This window comes from Thunnus thynnus, chromosome 12 (assembly GCF_963924715.1).
Source record: "Thunnus thynnus chromosome 12, fThuThy2.1, whole genome shotgun sequence".
Classification (NCBI taxonomy): Eukaryota; Metazoa; Chordata; class Actinopteri; order Scombriformes; family Scombridae; genus Thunnus; species Thunnus thynnus.
The window spans coordinates 23,863,397-23,886,972 of NC_089528.1; the positions used below are offsets into that span (position 1 = coordinate 23,863,397).

Sequence of the window (23,576 nt, forward strand, 5' to 3'; positions counted from 1 at the left end):
ATGAACTGGGACACAGATCATAGAGTCCTGTGGCCTCGGTGTAGCAAAGGACCAATCAGGTAGAAACATAAAACACCTGTAAGAGTCTGCAGGGCCTTCTGAATCTGAATAACCAAACTTGTTTCACAGCAGATATGTTGACATGTCACAGTGGGAAAAACACAGGTATAAATAATAAAATGAATGATGGCTGAATGATACGACGGTTTACTGGGACACTTGAACACAACAGACCCTTTGTTAATGTTATTAGTAACATCTGTGTTTTTCCTACTATGACACGTCAAATTGTTCACTGTGAGAAAGTATAAATATTAAACCAAAACAATAATTAAGATACTGAAAGTACCTGCTCACATACACATTTCTACATACCATCACTGACCAGTGGTGGAACAAGTACTCAGATCCTTTACTTAAGTAAAACAACGTAAAATACTACATTAAAGTAAAAGTCCCACATTTAAAATGTACTTGAATGTCCCTTATCAGTGATATATTATTATTCATGACTTTAGACTATTAATCAGAGTTTGTTTTAACTACTTTATATACAATTAGGTAGTTTAGTCCAGTGGTTCCCAACCTGGGGGTCGAACCCCTCCAAAGGGTCGTAAGAGTCACGATTACTGGGACACTATATTGTACGCAGTTTTTTTAACTTCTCTAATCTGTTTTTGTTTATAATATTGGTTAAATTTACTTTTTAAGACTAAAATATATGTTAAATTATATCTTATATATGTAATTTAATTAACAATCATATCACACTGCTGCACCAGCAACTGCCAAATTGGGATTAATAAAGTAATAATTGATTAATAAATGTTATTAAATGTTTAATTGGTGAAACTGCAAACAACTCATCTGAAACATGACGCTGCTTTTTGATAAGGGTCATAAAGGTTGGGAACAACAACTGGTTTCATCTTTAAAAACGTGTCGTATCTTATTAATTAACACGTTTAGGTATCTAAAAAGTAATCTGTAACTACAAATGTGGATTAAATCGGATTAAAAAGTGCAATATTTCCCTCTTAAATGTAGTGAAGTATTAGAATAAAATAGCATAACACGGATACACTCAAGCAAAACACAAAGAACCTCGTCATCGTATCTCACTCTGCTGCAGCTTCCCACAAAAACTGAAAAACAAATGTGGACACAACTGGACACCAAGATGGAAATAAAGCAAAGTCCTCTAATGTGCCTCTTTATTTAAAGAAAATAAAAATGTCATTTAATCATCCTCCCAGGCCAAACAAGGTTTTTGCACCTCCAGTCAGTTCACTCTCTTTTGGGGATAGACGTGTACTGTAGCAGAAGAAAAGGCTGATGCTGTTTGTACAAGGAGAAGAGCTTGTCTTGTTGGGTGCTGCTCACACATTCATAGTGCCTGTGCCATTGGGTATGGCTCCAAAGGACCAAAGAATTACTAATATTGCACGCTCTCATTTATTCATCTCCATTCTAAACATGCTTTCCTATGTGTGTATGTATACATATTTACCGTATACATACATAGGTATGTACACCTAGGCACACACATAATTAAACATGTATAATTGTACATATATATTTATATAGACCTATAAATTTACATGTACATACATTTATAAAATTTTACACACAACGCACACTCGCCCTCACACGTACGCACGCACACACAATGCGTCTGTGAGTCTATGTTTGTCTTATGTACACATGCGCACAGGCACGCACATCAGTACAGATCTCAGACACACTTCATATCGAAAAAACGTTGGTTCCTATTAAAACAACACCAGGTTGCAATTTGGACACTTTCAATGGATTTCCAATGTTTGTTTAAAGCTGTGAAATTCAAAAAAAAGAAGAAAAAAAAACAAAAAAAAGAGGAAAAAGGAAACAAAAAAAAAAAAGAAAAGAAAAAAAAAGGCATGGCGCTGCAACATCTGGTCTTCACTGCAGGTAAGTGGTTAATTTGCATAATGTATACAGGTTTTTAGGATTTTTTCCCTATTTTTTATTTTTTACTAAACAGCATTTCCTTTTTTTTTATAAACCAGAAAAAACTAAACTCTACAGAGAAAGTCCCCTACCCGCAGTCTTCCGCTGCCGATAGAGTTTGACATCAAGCTGTACAGCGCAGTCGAAAACATACTTACATCTGAGCTCATTTACAGGTACAGCCATAATCAAGGCACAAAGATCTACAAGTAGATTTGTTTTTCTTTCAATTAAGTTGTACAAAATAATATTACATTTTACAGTCTGTACAGGATAATTCAACCTTGCACAGTGTACAAGTTAACAAAAAAACAAAACCAAAAAAAAAAACAAAACAAAACTGAAAACAAAACAAAAAAAAAAAGGAGAACAATACATTTTTCTCTCCCGTCCCTCCCCCCCCACCCTCCCCTCCCATCAGTATCTCTAAGCTAAAAGGATGGTTTGTGTGGAAAAAAAAAAAAGGAGGCAGGTCCGAGTCCGTGGAGGCAGGGCTAAGGTGCAGAGAGCTCAGTCCCTTTTCCTTCATTGAAATCCTTCTTCATGTCGTCGATTTTGTTTTTCCCGCCCCTCCCTTCTCTTGTTTTTTTTTTTTTCTCCGCTCCACATGTCTCTCGGCTGCTGCTGCTGCTGCTGCTGCTCGGTCCACCCTGCAGCTCGGCAAGCTAACATCGTGACAGGGTAATAAATATTGTGATGCTACATTGTGTGTATGCTTCCTCTGGAGAAAAAACAACAACAACAACAACAACCAAAAAAAAAAAAAAGAAAAAAAAAAAAGAAAAAAGTTATTAAGGAACCTGATGCAAAGTGCATTTATCTCTTCATCCACTCAGTTCCCCTCCGTCCTCTCGTGTCTCCTCTCTCCGTCGTCCAGTCGACTTCCGCGCGGAGAGGAGGAGGAGCAGAGGAACTGTTAAAGTTGGAGGGGTGACGGGGCAAAAATAAAAACAAAAACAAAAAAAAAAAAGGAAGGGAAGGGGGGGAGGGGTGTGTGTGGGGGGGGAGGAGGGGGAAGCAGGGGGGCAAAGGTCATGGTGGTGATGCCAGCTTCGGCCGGCAGGTGACACAAACATAAACACACACACACACACACACACACATACATACGCTTGCTCACATGGCATTCCTCCTTCTTATCTCTCTCTCTCTCTCTCTCTCTCTCTCACACACACACACACACACACACACACTCTCTCTCTCTGCCTCTACACTGAGGTCCTGCAGGTGTGTTTCATGTATCCACACCCACCAGTCCAGGTCCAATGACAAAGCCGAAAAACAGAAGGACACAAGGGGCAAAAAAAAAAAAAGGAGGTAGCCCAAGGCTTAGTGGAATGACAAAAATCAAGGCATTCAAAAGGAAGGATTAAAAAAAAAAAAAAAAAAAAAAGCGGCACGCAACAACTTTGTTCCCCAACCTTCCTTTTACATCGGTGAAATGGGGATGAATCGGTCTCAGAGAAAAAAAAAAAAAAAAAAAAAACGTACAAAAAGCTAAGAAGTTAAGAAGAGGAAGAGGATTTGACACACTTCAGTAGTACTTCATAGTCCTCGACAGGAGGGGTGGTCAGGGGTTGTTGAGGGTTTCTTTGGGGGGAGAAGGAGGAGGAGGAGGAGGAGGTGGGTGGGTGGAGGTTCAGGGGAGGAGTAGGAGGTGGTGGAGGTGGAGGAGGAGGAGGAGGAGGAGGAGGAAGAGGAAGGGTTCGTCAAGGATGCAGAATGGTGGAGAAAACACAGAAGGCTGACGGAGGCGGTCCCATCACAAGAGTTCGTACTGCCGCAGGTGCATTCTCTGGATGATGTCCCGGCAGTCGTTGAACACCCGCCGGATGTTCTCTGTGTCCACGGCGCAGGTGAAGTGGGGGTAGCAGTAGTGTCTGCCGTCGCCGCTCGCAGTGCTGATCCGCTGAGGAGGGAGGGGGGGAGAAGAGACGGGAAACACACGTCAGGAGGGGTCTCACTTCATCTTTGATACCAACAGATGACACGGGTTCAAACTCCAGGTTCAAGAATTCCTGCCACCTTCAAAAATGCTGCTGTCACCCTGACCTTTGACCTTCTGGGATCATCATTATGAAATTTAAAGGGGACATATGCTTTTTATGATTTTCTGTTATTTTTATACTGTTATGATGTCGGATGTCTATGTTAAACATGGTCAAAGTTTCAAAACTTGAGGTGAACGTATGTAAATTGCTGCCTGCAAGTCAAAAGTCAGGGCTCAAACAGCCTGTTTCTGCATGAAGGGGTCAGTATAAGATAAATAACGAGTTATTTGAACTGTAAATCATGCAGATATGTTTCAGTAGAGTCTCAGAAATAAACTATCAACCTGGAAATGAGTATGATACGTCACCTTAAGCATAAGACTGGTGTTAGTCTATATTTTTCTTATTAGACTAAATCAACTATGTGTTAGTCCACCTCTCAATACTTTCCTCCTTCCCTTCCCTGTCTGGTAGTAACCTCACCGAGCCTACAGGTTACTTACTCAAGACAAGTTTATTCTTTTTTTAAATGGTCACATCTATAGTTTCATTTTTAAAAAGGAGCTCAGTAATTTCCTGAAACAGCTGGTCACTGTGGTTTTTATTAAACGTTGCAGTAAATAGCACATTTGTCAGGGACTTTTTACAGCTGCGGACAAACACACGTTTTGGTGAGTATTTCTGGCAGGAGGATGGGTTGTATGAGACAGTCTCAAAATAAACCACAGCAGTCGTGTTTGCGGTGATGAAGGCGCAACAGTGCGGCTCGCTGACGTGTTTTAGCTACTGTGCCGGATGTCAGTGTTCAGCTACACAGCAACACTTGTTAAGAGGATCGATTAGTTGTTAGTTTTAGTCTTTTCATTGCATTTGTTGACAGTGAGAAAAACACTGAATGTTGCTTCAACTAGTTCCAGTTCCTGTTAGTTAAGCTTTGATTGGTTTGAGGACTTAGTCACCCTTTAACACCTCTGGTTTTCAAACCAAGTGGGAACAGATAAAAAGCATCACTTTGACTACAGAAACTTTAAGAATCTCACAGCAGCCAATACTCCATTTGCTGTCTGTCAGATTTACAGTTTCTAAAGCTAATAGTGCTGAACTTTGACCACAAAAGCGTCAAGTAGCAAACATGTTTCAGGCAACTGAAACATGTTTGGCCCTCGTTATCCAGCCTTAAACACATACATTATACTAAACAAAATTAGACCAGTGTTTAATACTGTTAAGGCAAATGATACGTGTCATTACAGCTCTACAATGGAAGTAAAACATCAGGAAATTGTGCAATTTGTTACAGGACAGAAGGCTGTGAACACCAGTTTGCTGTAAAAATAAAGAAGTAACATTTCTCAATGAAATGCTTCATGTTACACTGTTAAAACTACTAATAGCATAAATATAAACATGTGATTTGATGTATGTAACGTGAATGTAAAGCAAACAACTCTATATCTCCTCTATCTGCTGAGGACGACTGTGAGATGTGGTTGAAAGTGGGCCTTGAGTCAACGTGACTGTGTGTGCTTCTTCGTTATAAAGCAGCAACATGTCTGGTTGTTGCTCTGCAGCTCGTTGGCAGAAAACTTCTCTTCATGAGAAGTGCAGCATTAGCAGAAGTGTTTTATCAAGTTCACACATGAAAGCTGTTATTTGTATTTGGCTTGAATCCAGCGGCGCTGAGTAAAATAAACTAAGTTATGAATTAACAGGACGAAGCTAATCATGTTTGGACACTGATTAACTTCAGCTTACTTCAAACGGTCCGAACATACGGCGATATTACTTACAAGAAACTCATCTCGGATGAAGAACTTCGCTCTCGTCACTCTTGGGTCTTCACCAGGTTCAGGAGTTGCTAAAAGAACAACAGAGACACAGTTAAAACGAGCTTACATAAGAAGATAATAAGTGTTTTTAATAAATGTGTATCTCAGTGGCGCACAAACCTTCATTTGGTATGGTGTAGCGAGCATATTCGGGGAAGTAGTCTTCAATTTTGGATTTTCCAGCTAATACTTTCTCAGCCAGCATGTCCTGCTTGTTCAGGAATAATATGACCGATATAGTACGTAACCATCTGAAAAACAAATCCGCAAAAACAGCAAACGACATTAAGGAAACAGCATCGGCACCGCGTCCACAGTATGACTTCACCCACGAGAACAAAGCTCTGTCGGTGTTTAGATGTGTATAAATACAGGAGGAGAGCGATGAAAGGGTAACCGTGCAAGTGTTTGGATTAAAAACACAGAAATTATGTTGCACGGCTTGTTCACAGGTGGACGTTTTTTCATTCATTGAGATGAATGAGTTCAGTACAATGGCTGAAAGAACCGCTCCTTCTAACCTCAGTAAAGTTTATAATGACATGGAGCTGAAAAGATAAAGTAAGACTGTTTTAAATCTTATGATACGGCCTGGTGAAAATAGAATCCAACTGATGTATTTAAAGGACGGGCTCACAAATATTCCAGTCTTAAAACAACAATCGGGCGTCCATATGAACGTTGAAACAGGTTTTACTCGCTATCCTGTTCATACTGAACATTAGAAGATCCGACTGTGCTTATAAATTAAGTGATGGGGGACAAAAACACAGTCAAGTTCGTCTAATTGAGTGGAGGTTTAGTAACAAAAAGAGGGAATTTGGTACTAAAAAGGCCGTAACGTTGAGAGATATGATAAGATTTGACTCATTTGGATGGTTGAAGCCTCAAATTAGGTTTACAGAATTGACATTGTACTTCTTTAAATAATTATTATTCATTTTAACATCAGGATGTGTCTAGAGAAGGATGACTTGAAACCACCGGACTGACGTGTTGATCAGTTTGAATTAAAACCTTTAATCGAAACACCAGACCAGTGATTTGCACTCAACATTCTGCAGACATCAAACCACCTGGATGTTTCTTCACAGACAATAAACAATAAAACAAAGTATGAATGACCTCAAGGACCTAAAATAAACTGCTCGGCTCAAACTTTATTCAAACTTTCAGACACACCTGTTGTTCCAAATACTGCGGAAGAGGTCCAGGGCTTCCCGTAGCCTGTTGGTGTTATTGTCTTCCCTTATTACCATGTTGTAGCTGCTGCTGGCCACCACGAAGATGATAGCAGTGACGTCTAGAAGGAGAGCAGAGGGAAACTGAAATCAGAGCAGCTCTCTGACATCACACGTTTGTGTAGCGAATAAGCCAGAAAAAAAAAAGGAGGTGACAAGGGAGACGGATGAGATGTGACAGGAGGAGAACGTGTTTCTGGTTTGAGGACGTATGACGTGGCTATTTGAAGGAAAACAAGAACAAAAAAAAAAGGCTGAAAGTCTCACCGTTAAAGCACTGGATCCATTTTCTCCTTTCATCTCTCTGGCCTCCAACATCAAACATGCTGTGGAGGAGACAAAATACTGGGTCAGGCTGAGACACAACAACACACTCACCGCTGCCCTCTTGTGGTCAAAGAGTTCACATCTCTGGTGGGACGGGGGACTGAGGACGTCAGGTACATATTGTACTGAAGTTGACCTAAAACAAGCCGCTTTTATTTTAACGATTATTCAAATGAAAATTGTCACATCTGATTGTTTTTTTTTTCTATTTTTGAGCTCGATCTGCTCCTGGTTTCAGGTCTGTCTTGGTGAAATAAAAGTCTCAAACCTGGAAATAATAAATAATATGTATAAGAGCGTTATTTGCACTCACGCAGTACCCTGTCTGACCCTGCTTGGATGTTTGGAAGTCATCAAAGCTAAATGATGAAAAACGCACACCCAAAGGGAAGTCATGTCCCAGAGCTTTTTTTATCAATCATTCAGGATGATATAATTTGATACAAAGACCCATTTCAGATGGTAGAATAAGTCTGTTGTGTCTGCGATTTTTGCAGAAGTGGGTCATCTCATCTGACATCATCAAAGCAGTTACAAAACATTTACTCTAACCTTTATTGGCTGCTCTTATAACTGCAACCAATGGTCAATAACTTTTCAGCTGGCTCAGACGAGTCACAACGGTTCACCGCAGAGGATTAATTTGACATTTTAGGCATTTAGCTGACGTTCATTTACGCGTCAGCTTCCCGCCGCCGAGCAGGTTTGCGGGATTCGGTGTTTTGTTCGAGGACACGTTTAAGGGGTTTACGAACTTTATGACATTTGAGGCTCTTAACACAAGCCCAAATATAGCAATTACACCCAAGAGGGCATTCTTAACTGGGATTATTGGTACGATAGTGATGCAAGAAGTGGGCATAGAAGTGGGGGAGTCTGGGAGTTTTTAAACCACACTAAAAAATTCTCACACATTTATATTATCCTTGCATGTAGCCTGTTATAATAAAATCGGTCTTTGTGCCGTGACTAAAGCTAACAATAGATTTAATTAATTAATAATTAACTAACCCTGAAAATTATATTCAATTTCAGTGATATAAAATAGAAATAACGCTGTATTTACATTTCAGAAAACAAATCAAAAAATGAATTAAGAGTAAAATAATAAAAAATAAAGTAAAATAAAAATAGCATCACGCAAGACAGTTTTACAGTTTAGTCACCAAAAATCCATTCTGGCCTCGCCGTCCTTTGCTAAATTGGCTCTGATTGATGTTCAATTGCAGCATCTTTTTATTAGATTACTATAATGACACTTAGTCATCTGTAAATAAAAATATTATTTTATGTTCTTTCCCCCCCAAAACATATAAAAGAGGGTGAGTAGGTATATTTTTCAGCTCTGAGTAGTGTCTGCAGAGCCTCTTCTAGGTTAGAGGATGTATTTTTTTTCAGTTGCTAACGTGCAAGTTGGTTACCAAAGAGTTGGTGTAACGAGAAATTAACAGTGATTTGATTTAATTTCTGAGAATTATTAGCACGGATGGCGGCGTCGGCATCATGTGTCTATGACTGAGTGAAAGCCGAGACTTACTGAAAGTTCACTTTGTCTACTTGGAACCTCGTCTCGAAAATCCCTGAAGTTAACACTCGGCAGCGTAGCAGATCCTGAAAAAACAACAACACAGAAACGGAAGAATCCAGATCAGAAAAAAACGATCAAGATTTTAAGAGGTGATTTACAAACTTTATAAACACATGAACAGGAGGACTGACCTGGTCCGTTGGTGTGTAATCGCTCTGTCTTACAGAGTCAATTCTGTCCAGGAAACTGCGAAGACAGAAACACAACAGATTTAGATTTTGCATTAAACTTCATCCGTTTATCAGGAACACTGAAGTTATTCAGATTCAACGACAAGAAACAATTCAATGTCATCACATATGAAAACTAGGGAATTAATGAGATTTGTCTCCGTAAATACTGATTTCTATAAACAATTTTATAAGCCAGACAAACTGAATCAACAACAGACAAACCGACTAATAAACAGTGAGCCTTGGTTCATCTCTCACAAACCAAAATCCACTTTCACAATACACCGATCTGAAAACAAACACATCCATTCACTGCAAATACAACACAAACCTTCAAATCTGATCACATGTGGCCTCCATCATGCATTAAAACCATCTCATGTGCAGCGCCCATTCGACATTTAGACGTTCATGTGAGCTACAGTGAATGCTGCAAGTGGCGGCCGCCATGTCTGACTCCCTGTAGAGGCTCTGTACTGTAGGCCGGTGCTGAGGCGGCTGATCGCCACAAGAGGGCAGGGCTGCTCAGTCTGGGCTATTTTGGTCTGTCTCTAGCCAGAGTGATTACATAAGGCGGTTATTGTGGAGGTTAGACAGCTTGCTGTTGCCGTCTCTTCACTACTGAGAGCATGTGCAGCGGTAGCAGCAGCAGCAGCAGCAGCAGCAGCAGCAGTAGCAGCTGGGCCTCTCTGCAGCACAGCAGGCAGGCTCAGGACACCGAGGCTGGGGACACACGGTCACACAGGCCCCTGGATGGTACAGTTAAAAGACTAACACTGCCAGTTTTAGAACCAGAATGCATATAAACTAAACAAAAAGATGCATTACTGGTCTTCTATGGAAATAACCCTTTGAAAAGGTATTTGATGCGATTGTCCACATTAAGCATACGTCAATAAAATGCTTTACAGATGGCCAAATATGAATTTATAACATTCAATAGGCCTCTTCAGTATGTTTTAGGGCATTTAGCTTTCAGTTACCACGAGAGCAACAGTGGACCACAACCAGGGTTAGAAATTAACAGAGGCCCAAAGCAAAAATGCCCTTGAAAATAGTAGTGGTACAAATATGTTTGCCAGCACGAAATGCAAATGTGTTACTCTCAAAAAAGGACCTAAATACCCTTAAAAGTCATATAAAGACGGCAAAAAATTCTCTCAAAACAGAAGTTTGTTACCCTTCTTAATATTTAAATGAAAATCAGGCTCAGCATAGTCCAATACGAGGAGAGAATAGTACAACATACATTTTCTATAAGAAAATATTAAAGCAAGTAATTAGAGGAGCTAAAAGGTGCATCAGGTATTTCTTTAGGAGAAGAGTACAGCTATACAGGACACAGATGAGGCTACTGTATCTCACCATCGTTCATTTTTCACCCAAACTGTCTGTGGCTTCAGGATGTCACAAGACAGTCGACATGGCTGCAGAACACAAGAAACCTGATGCACATAAGATTAGTAGTCAGGGTTCAGGTTGCTGTATAGTTTCAGCCAGAGATGGTTTGCTAGTTCATTTTCAATACAGCCCCCCCCCCCCCCCAAAAAAAAGAAAGTAGCACATCTAACACACCCATCTGGACTTAAATAACAGAATGAATGCTCCATTATGAAGCATTAGATAACAGAGACACCGCTCATGTGCTCTGACAACAATGTTTTCATCACACCGACTTTATTCCTGCCTCACACAGTCCACACAAAAGGAGAAGTGAGGCTATTTCTGAAAGAGCACTCGACTTTCTCACACAAAGTTCATACAGTAGACCAGACATAACACATACAGTATGGAGGACGGGGAGGGAGCTGTTAAAATCTACTTTCACAACCAAATTTGATGCTTTCGAGAAAATATCGATATGAAATATACGTTTGGTCAAATCAGCCGGTTTGATATCAAAACTTATATGTACTGATTAGGTCTACAAATGATTATTACACTAATGATTGATCATTTTATGGATTAATTGAATGTTCAGCTTTAAAAATGTGGAAAAAAAAGATGACAAATGTTATCACATGTTACCACACATTAAAATGACACCTAAAAATAGCTTATTTATTATTTTAGTGCACACTCCACTCTGTACTTATTAACCAGATAAGGTATGTGGGCTAAGTCATCTCCATGGGGTGATCGGTCTGGTCCAGAGGTCTAATCCAGAATGTAAAATTCCCACAATTCTTTTCTGGCCAGAAGAGGAGGAGTCCAGACTTCGTCTTTAACTTACAACCCACCTGACCTTTGAACAGTTGTTACTTTTTGGCCAGACAGCAAGTCAGAGATGATGAACTTCTTACAATTTAACCCCGTCTTGAACTTTAACCTCTCTGGAGACGCCTAAACGTGAACATTGAAGACCACTCGTTTTGATGAACGCGTGGTCGTATTTTTTGCATCTCATGAAGACACGTTTGTGTGCCACAAGCACATTACGCTGGCGATAGAGGGCAGTAACGCATAACAACAGTTGGTGGCGCTCTACAGCGTAGCGGCCGAGACCGGCAGCCCATGTTGACAACGCAGGTTCCCCAAACATTCACAAAAAGGCTTTTTAAATGTTTTCTGAAGCAGGAAATGCATTTAAAATGTATGTTCAGTGTTATTGGATGACGGCTGCAACTAATGTGTTTTTCTCTGTTAATTGTTTGATCTATAAAATGTCTAAAAGTATTAAAAAATGTCCACCGTAGATTCCTACGACCCAATGTGATGTCATCAAATAGCTTGTTATATCAGCTTTAACCTCCCGTATATCTAAACCTGTATATAAAACCTATAAATGGATTCAGTTAATCATCACGAGTGATGATTGACTTGGTGAAAATAGGAAATATTTGGTATTTGTGCTTCAAAAAATTAAAACTGTTTCTCATCACTATATGTTTCAAGCACTACTGTATAATAGATACTATACACATCATCTTTATATAAAGACAAATACACTAATCTGAAATCAACTCAGCAGCATGGATAAATAAAATGATCTATTTAAAAAGGTAGTGCTTCACTGGAACCAAGACACAAACCTGCAAACCCATCAGACTGTATCTGAAAAAAATCACTCACACAGACACAAACACACACATTCACACACAAAAACATAAGCAAAACCAATCTCCAGCTTTTGCCCCATCACTGCAACAATGCAGGAGTATTTTTAGTCAGCCTTCCTTGCAGAAACCTAGCTAGGTTATAATTACTGAGCGCTTTGTGACTGCCATGTGACAGAAGTACTATTGGTAGAGCACTGGAGAGCCAAATATAGTCCTCGTACCCAGCAAGAAAAAAGAACAAGGGTCCTGGATCCAGGAAAAAAAAAAAAAAAAAAACGGTGAAAAAGATAACATTGATTATGGAGTGGCCGTCCAGATAATGCCTTATCAAAAGGTTTAGGTGCAGTTTTCAGTGACTACAGCTGTTCTGGTCGAGTGCTACAAATAGACGAGCTGGGTTTCATGTCCAGGGAAATCTGTGGTTTGTGTTGGTTTCTTCAATTTCCTCCCTACTGGCATCAGAGATCTTTATGGATGTGGTCATTCTATGCAAATTTGTGGATTTGAGGGATAACAGGCCGCCGGTTTTTCCACTCGGTTATTAATGTGTCCGCAGCATACAGATATAAAAATTATGATTTATAATTTGTTATGATTTTGTTTCCACTTTTTGTGCTTTGTTTTTTTTTCTGTTCGGAGTCTGTTCACAGTCTGTGAACTGTCAAACCACATACATCCAGTGGTAGTTTCTTGTTTACCCCACATCAAGAGACATTTTTACTTTCATTTCATGACTGTTCATATGGTTTCTTCTTCATCAGATGGTTGAATTATAAAAAAAAAAATCCACTACTATTTTGTCTATTACAGTCCCTCTCTTTCTGTCTGCAGGGCTGGGTTGTCTCTGTATTTAGCCAAAACACATTGTACTCATCTTGCGGGCCAGTCTGTGTTGCTATGTATAGGCTTTGTTGTGGACAGTATCACTTGACTTGGCCTGGTCTTTCTGTGTTTGTTGGCCTCATCTTTCCATAAAACACAGACACAAGCATGAATACACACAGCCAGAACCTCACCCCCATACACACACACACACACCAATATGTTGAGGGACAGTTGATGCTGGGGGGCCTCAGGCCTCAGCCCCACGTGGTCCAGGTCACATGTTGCTGCCCATTGAGCAGAAAGGGGGTAGAGGGAAGATGATGGTGGTGGTGGTGGTGGTGGTGGTGGTGGTAGTGGAGAGGCGGGGGCATTAAAACACTTCATACTGGGGCTCGGGGACATGGGTCACCCAGCTCTACAGGGGCTTCATCCTGAACCAGAGCACTGATACGAGCTCTTAGGTCGCTTTCAGAGAGCCACAACAAACAAATAAACAAACAAAGCCTAAAAACAAATAAAGCTACAAACAAGAACTCGCAAAGAAACGAGCAAACAAGCAAAGCAGAGATGATTTTGATTTCATTGAAACATTGTAATTTGTGCCAAAATAAACTGTATGCATGAGACAAGACACGTTCAAAAAACCCAAGAGTCACTTGAGAACATGTGAAAAGAAAGTGAAAACTTGCAACTGGGAAAAAAAAAAAAAAAAAAAAAAAAAAAAGTCCCACAGACTCCAACAGACAGGCAACCTTCACACCAACCAACAGCGCCCAGCCTCATGTGCTCATTTGATAATTGGGTTGACTTTTTACAAATAGTGGAGCTTCTTTAATTAGCAGTGCAGAGGATCCAATCAATAGTTTCCATATTTTGAGCCGCTCAGGCCAGCATAATGGACTTTCACTTTAGTCTCCGGCTGCCTGGTGACAGCGCTTTAAAAACTCACTGCTGAACACGGCAGCAGCAAACATCACACTGTTTCTAGCAAGTAACGCTTCATTTAAATGTTTTGGTTTTGGGGCCTGTACATATATTACTGTATTGTATATTTACTGTAGTTCAGTTGTAGTTTATGTTTATTTTGCCATGATTTAAGAGAGCTATTTAACATAATAATCCATGGTATTTATTTGGAATAAGTCACAGATGACTGACGGAAAACTAATAGTGCTCAGCGTCACCGGACTGACCACACTAGAGGACAAACACATGATCTGTGGGAAGTGCAAAAACTGAAACATGACAAGCAACAGCAATGACTGCCTGTTACTTAAGTTTACATAACTTAACATGACACTAAATAAATACATTTAAAACTAAACCTAAAAATCCTGAATCACAATTTTAAAGTTTGGGGCTAGGGCTCCAACTAACAACTAGCTAACTATTTCATTATCAATTCATCTGCTGATATATTCATCTAGTCATAATTTTGTCTATAAAATATCAGGAAGTAACAAAAAAAAAGGTTTTGTCAGTCAAAACCCCTCGATATTTAATGTAAAACAAAAAAAACAGAAATAATTAGCAAATCTTCACGCTGAAGAAGCTCGAAACAGATGATATTTGGTATTTTTTGCTTGAAAAACGACTAAACCGCTTAATTAACTATGAAAACAGTCGCCAATTAATCGACTAATCCATTAATTGTTTCAGCTCTACTTTTCATACTTTCATATTCGTATTAATCCTATGTCTGTCAAACAAACTGTAATCTAATATTTCAATCCGAGAACTTTAACTTCATGCTTCATCTGTCTTCTTCTGTTACAAAACACATCCAGTATCCTAACACAACCAGCTGCACTACACAGCTCATCACATAACACAGACTGTCAGAAGTATTGAGCTGGTACAGCACACGGAGCCACGTGCGGCAGCGGCAGCGCACACACACACACATACACACACACATTAAAAAAAAAAAGAAAAAAGAAAAAAAAAAAGAAAGTGAAGGTGGAGCTGTGCAGGATCCTGGTCACCTGGTGGAAAGATCTGAGCCCTGGGTTCAACTCATCCATCCAAACAGGAACACTGTGCAGTTTGGGAGATGGATCTGAAACTAGACAAATCCATCAACGGCTCAGTGGGTACTTCCTAAATATAGGAGCAAGAACGGAGACACTCCTGAAAGTCAAACCAAATCTTGTGTAAACAAAAGTGCCTGCTTTATCTCAAGGCCGCCAATTCGCCTTCCAGGGCCACATCAAGTCATGGTTTTGAAAGGTGTTGTATAAAAATGTAAAATACATTGTAATGCCCTTTTGTCTCTGTTCAACGTCTACGTGGACCATTACATTACCACTGCTTAAAAATAGACTCAGCCCCCAAAATTCAGTGTTTAAGGCATAGAGGGGCCTGATGTGGAGCTCCCGAACTACAGTTCTCACAGTGAAATTGACTTATGGGTTCTTCTAAAATAATACTGAAGCCTAACATCAATACACTATCTGTCAGCTACTGAATTAGTCTGCGCCAAAAATAGAAAACCAAGTAAAAATAGTCTAATCAACAATATCGAGCAGGGGTTTCAATTCTCTCGCCCCGTAAACAACCGCGTCCTCCCATGTCAAATTAGTTGTTCCGCTTGCAAAGTCAACCGGTGACCCAGTGAAAATGAGCTTTTCCTCTTTTCCCCTAATCAAAAGTCGATAACCAATGACTAATATCAGACAGGGGGGGCGGAGGGGGGAGTCTACAGTATCAGTGCAGATTGCATAAGCTTGAGCTCGAGCTGTACCAGCTAAACAGGGGCGACGAGTAGAAATTAACAAAACAGACACAAGGGGATTGAAATTCTCTGTTTAAAAGCACAAATTTCCCTCTAAATCTTTTTATTGTATAATTATTTATTGATGTTAAACATCAAGATTCTCTGCTGAATGAAATAAATCCAGAACTCGAGCTGCGAGGGGCCTGCTGCGTGTGCCTATTTGTGTAGTTCACAAACCGGCCTCCGGGTGGCATCCCTTCGCTCCTGCTGCACACAGACACTCTTCCACACTGACCCTGCCTGCTTTTAGCAGCTGGGTTCCCATGGCAACCCCAGTCGGTCCATACCACTCCTCTCTCTCTCTCTCTCTTTTTCTATCTCCCCGTCTCTTCCTAAGCCAGGCTGCACTTGTATCCTTCCATTCCCAGACTCTCCCATACATCAACACAAAGCAGAAGCATGCTCTGTGCTAGCTTTCCGCAGTGTATGTGTGTCAGTGTATGTGTGTGTGTGTGTGTGTGTGTGTGTGTGTGTGTGTGTGTGTGTTTGGTGGGAGGGCAAAGCAAATTTAGGCTTATGAAGACAGATTATTTTAGAGTGCCACCATCTCAAGCACATAACCAAAAATAAGTCACATTTTCACAGAAGGGGGGAGGAATGTAATGTGTACTGTATAGCATATAAAAAGACACACAAGTTATATGTTACTGTCACAACCCGACAGGCGCAGTTGTGATAAATTAAGACGGGGGTTATACGAGTTGAGAGCCGAACAGTGGGGATAATTGATAAGGATGTTACAAGTCATGGAGCAGTCAATAGGAGTCCCGTGAGATGGGCCTGGCCACCCTAATGCACACTGGAAAATGACACTTTATGGCCAAAGTGGTAACTGCTAAAACCGTGACGGCTTTGTAAAAAAAAAAAAAAGTCCAAAAGTAATTCACTCCTTCATTAGGAGACGACTCAGGTTCAAGCTCGCAGCAGCTTTATGCGCTGCCGGGATGCAGCTAGTGTACAAATCAGCAGGCCGGTTTCCTCTGTCGTCTCTGTGATGCCAGCAGATCAAGGGAACGTGATTGGAGGTGATTTGATGCGTTAGTGATTAGTGGGATATCTATGCAGAGTAATGAGCGTACGGTGTAGCTGCTTTGCAAGTGAACAGGTGAGAGCAGGGTCAGAGGACGCACACAGGTACCGCAGATAATACCAGCAGATCCTCAGAGAAATAGTACTTATCTTAATTTTAGGGCTGAAACTAGTTTAATCATTATCAAATAGATAGAATAGATTAGTCTTTTGCTCAATAAAATGTCAGAAAATGGTGAAAAATGTTGATCACTGTTTCCCAAAACCTCAGGTGACGTCCTCAGATGTCTTGTTTTGTCCTGACCGACAGTCAACAACTCAAACATAGTCAGTTTACTGTCACTGAAGACTCAAGAAACCAGAAAATATTCACATCAGAGAAGCTGGAACAAGAGAGAGTTGCAGATCCGTTTTCTGTCAATCAACTAATTGATTAATCGTCGCAGTTCTACTTAATTTGTTATTTGGTGAAATTAAATCCTGAGCTGATTTACCACCACTTCCTGAATATCCTGGACTATAAGTAGCAGGACAAACACAATATCTAGAAATAAAGGTGGTACGAGTTTCATTTGTTATCAAATGATTGCATTTGTTTGCTATTAGAATCAATCAATCAGCATTAACGTCATCTAAGACAATAACTGTTTGTTTGTTTTTACTATGAGAACTCTTTGAAAGAGTAGGATGACATCACAGTACGTCTGCTGTGGGTTTACAGATATTACGGTAAACAATTCATACTTTTCAGTCAAAATCAGGGAGGTCAAAACTCAAAAAGTACACAGTTTAGATTATTTTCAGTATTGATTCATCTTATTTTTGTTCTGTTACTTCCTCAATGTGAAAAATACCCATCATAGTTTTCTAAAGCTCAAGATGATGTCATTTTATCTGACCAACAGTCAAAAACCAAAATATTTTCATCACATAAAACAAAGAAAAGCACAATTTAAGGAGGAAATGTTTTGTATTTCTGCTCAAAAACTGCCTTAAATTATGAATTGATTATCAAAACAGTTGCACATAATTTTCTGCAGATCGACTACTGTGTTGAATGTTTCAACTCTCGTTTCCAGTGTTTAGATACAGAAAGACAAATTAGAAACTAACATGCACAAAGGGACATGTAAGTACATTACGCCTTTGTTTAACCCGTTGCAGCTGTAAAAACAGATCAGGTGTGGACAGAATTACATTTCTAAATAAATATTGCTTTAAGGCCCAGTATCACTCCAAAGAACCACAAACGCATACAAAGAGGAACCGGATGCTCCTCTTACATAACATATTCTCTTGTCAGGGCGCTTTTGAGACGGGGTCCAAATCTCTTTGGTGGGTGTCAGTATGGAGAAACTGCAGAAACCCGACCAAACCGCCGAACCGAAGGCTTGCGCCGGAGCCAGATGTTTACTTAAGTTAGCCTCCGAGCTACCTCCTTCAGCCTGGCCCTGATGAAACACCCAACAGCTCAAACTGTCTAGGCAAACAAACCTCTGTGACAGAAAAATATAAAAGCTTTCTATAAATAGCTCTGTGACCCGCTCTGACCACATTCCACAGGAGGTGAAAGTTGAGGCTTGTTTGACTAGTGGCCGAGGTGGAGGGAGACCTTTTGCCTGGGTGTGGCTGGTCACTGCTAACTGCTAGCCTCCATGCTAGCCAGGGCCAACAAGCTACACAAACCTGAGCTTCAACAACAACCAGGGCCAAAACACTGAGCAGACGAGGGTTTGAAATCCCCCCCCCAATCCTCCCTCCTCCCTCCACCCCCCCATGTGATACAAAACATGCTAATGTCAGTGCTAACACACGTGGTCATGTGCTTTTTTTTTTGATGGATTCTGCATGGCTCCGAGTCTGCTGTTGCTCACTCTTGATAGGCCGGCTTGGCAGCAACAGGGAGAGAGTGTGGAGCTGGGAGCCCCTGTCATGATTAGACAGCAAAATGTCTCCTCGCGTGTCAAACCCCGCTTTGATCAATTCAGCTACCCCCCACCCCCCCCACCCCTCCTCGTCTCTAGCAGTGGAAGAAATGGTTGAGCTGTGTATGTGTGTGTGTATGTGTGTGTGTGTGTGTGTGTGTGTGTGTAGTAGGGGGAGACAGAGCGAGCAGGAAAGCATATGGGTGCATTCATACACTCGCGATGATGTGTTTTATGTCGGGGCATTAAGAAAAGAGAAGGTATGGCCAGGCAGTGCGTAGTCGCTCATACACGCACACAAACACACAAAGCCAACAACACAGAGGCGTTTTGTGTCTCACCTTCTGCTACTGACCTTCCCTTTGTTTACAGCGCATTGCCGGGATACTCCCTTTGATTCGGCTGCGCACACGTGACCCTCCGCCAGTTTCTGCTCTGCAGTGCTGCTGCTAAAAATAGCCTCAGCTTGCCCTGGCTCCACAGCTAGTTTACATAAGCTCTAAGGGGGGTGGGGGTGGGAGGGGGGTGGAAGGGGAGGGGGAGAAAAGGGAGCGACAGAGGGGGGGGAGAGAGAGAGGAGGGGGAGCCTCAGTGAAGAGAGAGAGAGAGAGAGAGAGAGAGGGAGAGGAGGAGGAGGAGGAGGAGGAGGAGGAGGAGGGTCTATGGACGACCATTCCACAATCTCTGAGCAGGGAACCTGCAGCGCCACTGCTGTCCTCCAGCAGTCTGTGCCTTTACACTCCTGGTCAACAGCAGGGTGTGTGTGTGTGTGTGTGTGTGTGTGTGTGTATATGTGTGTGTGTGTGTGTGTGAGAGAGAGAGAGAGAGAGAGGGAAAGGTATGTGTGTGTGTGTATGTAGTCGGCACACAGTAACAGACTCGCAGATATCCGCCATTCACTAGCCTCGCTCTGTGTCTCTGTCTGTCCTTTAAAATGGACGCACATTTGAACCCAAAAATAAAAATCTATTTATAGCTACAATTCCCCTTCTTTAAGTGGAACATAAATTCCCTTTTTTTTTTTTTCTCCTCTGCAACACGGCTCATGTTAAAGATCAGAGAGACTGAACCAACAATTAAAAACGGAACAAAAACAATTGAAACGTGACACCATTTTGCTCATTTGATATATGTATAAACACAAAAACTGAAAGTTTGTTTATAGGAAAAAGGAGCCTCATACTTTGCATTTTGACAGATTTACATTTTAGACATACTACTGAAAATATATATCTTTTTTTTTTTTTTTTTTCCATCCAGCAGTGCAGTCTTTCAAATATGATTCAACTCATTGACTAAACTGAATACGGGGCTGCTCAGAGCCTCTGGTCTCTAGAAACAAAATAAAAACACAGTGGCAGTGTAGCTAATCTTGTGATATGTAGCATGCTATGCTGGGCAGCTTTAGGCTGTCTTAACTGTTTCCAAATGCCCGGGCAGGCTGAGAGATTTTCTAGACTCAACATCCACAATTTTAACTTCCAACAACATCCACAGTACTTCTATTACTAAAAAAAAAAAACACCTACCTAATGGACAGAAAAAAGCCATTAACAGTTACAGTAGCGTCTTACTGTTAAACGTTAAATAACGCCCTGTTTGTAAAAAAAAAAGGTTTACACTTTGGAAAAGGCTTCATATGGGGAACGACATGTGTTCTCATGTGTTCTGCAACATCCTCTCTGCCGTCGCTTTCAGGCCTCAAGAGAGGGCCGAATAGACAGACGGAGAGAAAGAGAGAGAGAGAGAGAGAAAGAGAGAGAGAGAGAGAGAGTCAGTCAGTCCCACAGGGGGCTCTAACAACCTTAAGGACAGTGGTTTGTGTAGATGGAGTCCCACTGAGTTTCCAGTAGATCAGATTCTACAGTTCAGCTCAAAACCACTCCTTCCTTTTCCTCAGAAATCATGCTCACAATCACACAACGACACACACTCACAGATATATTCAAACACTTGTACACAAACACACACACAAACACACACACACACACTTCCATAGTGCCCCCTTTGATTATTCCTCAGTCAGCTGACAGCAGGGTCATCTGATTTTAGCAAGCGACACAAAGGTTTTTGTTAATCTGGATTAAGGCTTTTTATGACTACTTTTATGAAGAAAGTACTTATGTCTTACGAAAGGTGTGGTTATGATTGTGATTTGAATTGCGCCATCGTAAATATTTGAGTTATCATCATTTACTATGTTATTAAAAAGCCTAAAAGCACAGACGTGGAATCTGCTTTTTAAAGAGTTTGTTTACTGGAACTGGATGAAGCACTCAAAAAGTATGAGCATACCAAAAAATAAATAGATATAAACATTAATAGTACAAAATGTATTCAAAAGCACTTTTAAAAATAAAACTGGTGCCGTTTTACAAGCATTGTTTGGGGCATTTTACTTTACTGGCTGCTTTGCAAGAGTTTTCATGTTTCTTTTTTCTCTGTAGCGTTCATTGTTTGATGTGTTGGAGCTGCTGCATAGTGTGACTTCAGCTGTCCACCATTTTTGTTTTAGGACGAGAGTTTATGATACTTAAACTAAAAAATGCTGAACCCAATCTTACAAAAATCCTCCTTTTTCTCATTTATTTCTATCACTGCCTCTCTAGTTTCAAGTAAAGAACATTCATTTATCATCATGACCCCTACAGACATGGATTATTTAATATTTTGTGAAAGAGAATCATAAACTCTCAATGTTGCATAAATGATTATTGTGACTTTCCTTACTATGAAAACCCTAAACCGGACAAAACAATAAACTCCATGAAGGTTTAACACAATTTCAAACGCTGCTCTGACTACGGAAAACAATTGTTTATGTGTTGAAAACAACCTTATCAGGAAAAAAAAAAAAAAAAGTTATTACATTGAAATATAACAAACACGCAGATGAGTTCAGACATGTAGGAAACACCAGGAGATAAGAGACGCTTCACAATCAGCCTCGTGGACGTCGAATCAGCTCAAACATGAAGAAATCAAGCAACTTAACAGTGACGGAAAAAAGCAGCAGTGACATGCAGCCGGTGTATAAATATCGCTCTCTCAGGCTCTTCCGTGAACAGAAGAGGCTCCTTATTGAGGAAAGCCACTGTTTGCGAAGCGTAGCCCCTCTGTTTCTGTAGGCCCTTCAGGGGCCGGGGCTGGCTGACAATGCCGGCCATTCTTAGCACTTTACTGCCCCAGATGACTGTGTCAGTGGCCCCCAGGCTGGTGACAGAGTCCCGTGACCAGCACTACACCCCAGCCCCAACCAGTCTAGGCCGAGAACCAGGCCCCAGCTTTACAGATGTCTATCCGCAGCCCCGTCTCCAGGAGACTCTGGGACTGCTGGAGACCGCCGGTGTCCCCGTTCCAGCTGTAAAACACCACGCTACGTCCATACCTACGACGCTCCTCGCACATTTTAAGAATATGTGATGCAGTGAGTTTAAACCGCTATGAAAACTGCATTAATCTTATCTCGTTTGTTTGATTTATTTAATTAAAAACACAATCTAACTCCATAATTTATCAAGGTACTGAAAAAATGTCCTTCTCCTGACAGAAGGGATGAGACAGAGTGCTCGAAATCCTTAATTACGAAGCAGCGACTTGCCAAAATAACGATGTTTTGACTGGCTGTACTTCATTTCAAGCATCCAGTGAGCACAAGTTCAAATTGACCAAATATTTTTCCATTTCAAAATACTGCAGTTCACATTTCTAAGCACAGTTACAACAGTTACAGTCAGGGCGTGTTGTTGTGATTAACATCTTTTAACAGCGTGTGATGATGATACCCGCTTTCCAATCCGCCCCTGAATAGCCTACACTTTCCCTCAATATTTGATCTTTGCTCTTTCATTTAATCCTCATTAGGATCAATGGCCAAGTGCCAAAAAAGCGTGAATATCTCTGGATTGGCTAGAGCAAGAACAATCTGATATTTGTTTCAGAACGAAGGGTGAGTCAGGGCCAAGCCTCATCTTCCTGTACGTTGTGCATTCATGTGTGTTATTTACTGGAGTGTGTGTGTGTGTGTGTGTGTGTGTGTGTGTGTGTGTGGTGCGATCGCCATTCACTCTGGATGGGATTGTGGGGATTAATGGCTGTAGAGGGATGATCATTTGGATTGAAAAAATAGGGACGTTATAAAAGTATTAGTAACATTTAGGTGAGGTAAGTAGGGCTGCAACTAATTCTCACTATTAATTAACCTGCCACTTATTTCCTTGATTGTTCTATTAATCTTTTGGTCTAAAAAAAATGACAGAAAATAGACAAAAACATCCAACACCATCTCCTAAAGCTCATGGTGATGTCTTTACATTGCTTGTTTTGGCTGTGCGATGGTTTAAAAATCCAAAAGATGTTCAGTTCAACGCAACATAAGACAAAGAAATCATCAAATCCTCAAAACTGAGAAGCTGGAACAATCAAATAAGTTTTGCCAAATCCATCATTCTTATCAATATCTAGCAGTGTCTCCAGGTGTATCAACCTTAGACAAAAAGCATGGTGCTGCTTTACTAGTCGGTGATCTTTTGACACAAACTGAACAGAGGGAGGCTTCAGTCGCCCGCTCATTATGTTCAGAGGAACATCATATCTAATCACAAAAAAAATAAATAAATAAAAACAAACTCCAGCCTCGTCACACTCCTGTACCTAACCCAGCATCAGCTCTGTCTCTGTCCCAGGCCTCATTCTGGTTGCAGGAATAAACCCCCAGCTGTGTCGCTCAGCTGTTTCATAGCCTCATTTCTATTAGTCTCACTCCCAGACTCCAGCTCCAGCACCATCCAGGGCAGCTCTTCTCTGGCCCAGTCCCCTCTGCTT

At 40.8% G+C, this 23,576-nt stretch overlaps 1 protein-coding gene across 2 annotated transcripts in view; it reads right to left on the reverse strand.

Moving 5' to 3' along the window:
• Positions 1–1,187: 1,187 nt before the first annotated feature.
• Positions 1,188–23,576, reverse strand: part of gnal (guanine nucleotide binding protein (G protein), alpha activating activity polypeptide, olfactory type) — a 46,938-nt gene continuing 24,549 nt past the window's right edge. For both annotated transcript variants that reach the window (XM_067606441.1, XM_067606442.1), the window contains exons 6-12: positions 9,097–9,151; positions 8,915–8,988; positions 7,318–7,376; positions 6,992–7,112; positions 5,930–6,060; positions 5,771–5,838; positions 1,188–3,898 (exon numbers count right to left, since the gene is read on the reverse strand). In XM_067606441.1, coding sequence (XP_067462542.1) covers positions 3,752–3,898; positions 5,771–5,838; positions 5,930–6,060; positions 6,992–7,112; positions 7,318–7,376; positions 8,915–8,988; positions 9,097–9,151 — 655 coding nt within the window. In that variant the 3' untranslated portion in view covers positions 1,188–3,751. The remainder of the gene's footprint in view (positions 3,899–5,770; positions 5,839–5,929; positions 6,061–6,991; positions 7,113–7,317; positions 7,377–8,914; positions 8,989–9,096; positions 9,152–23,576) is intronic.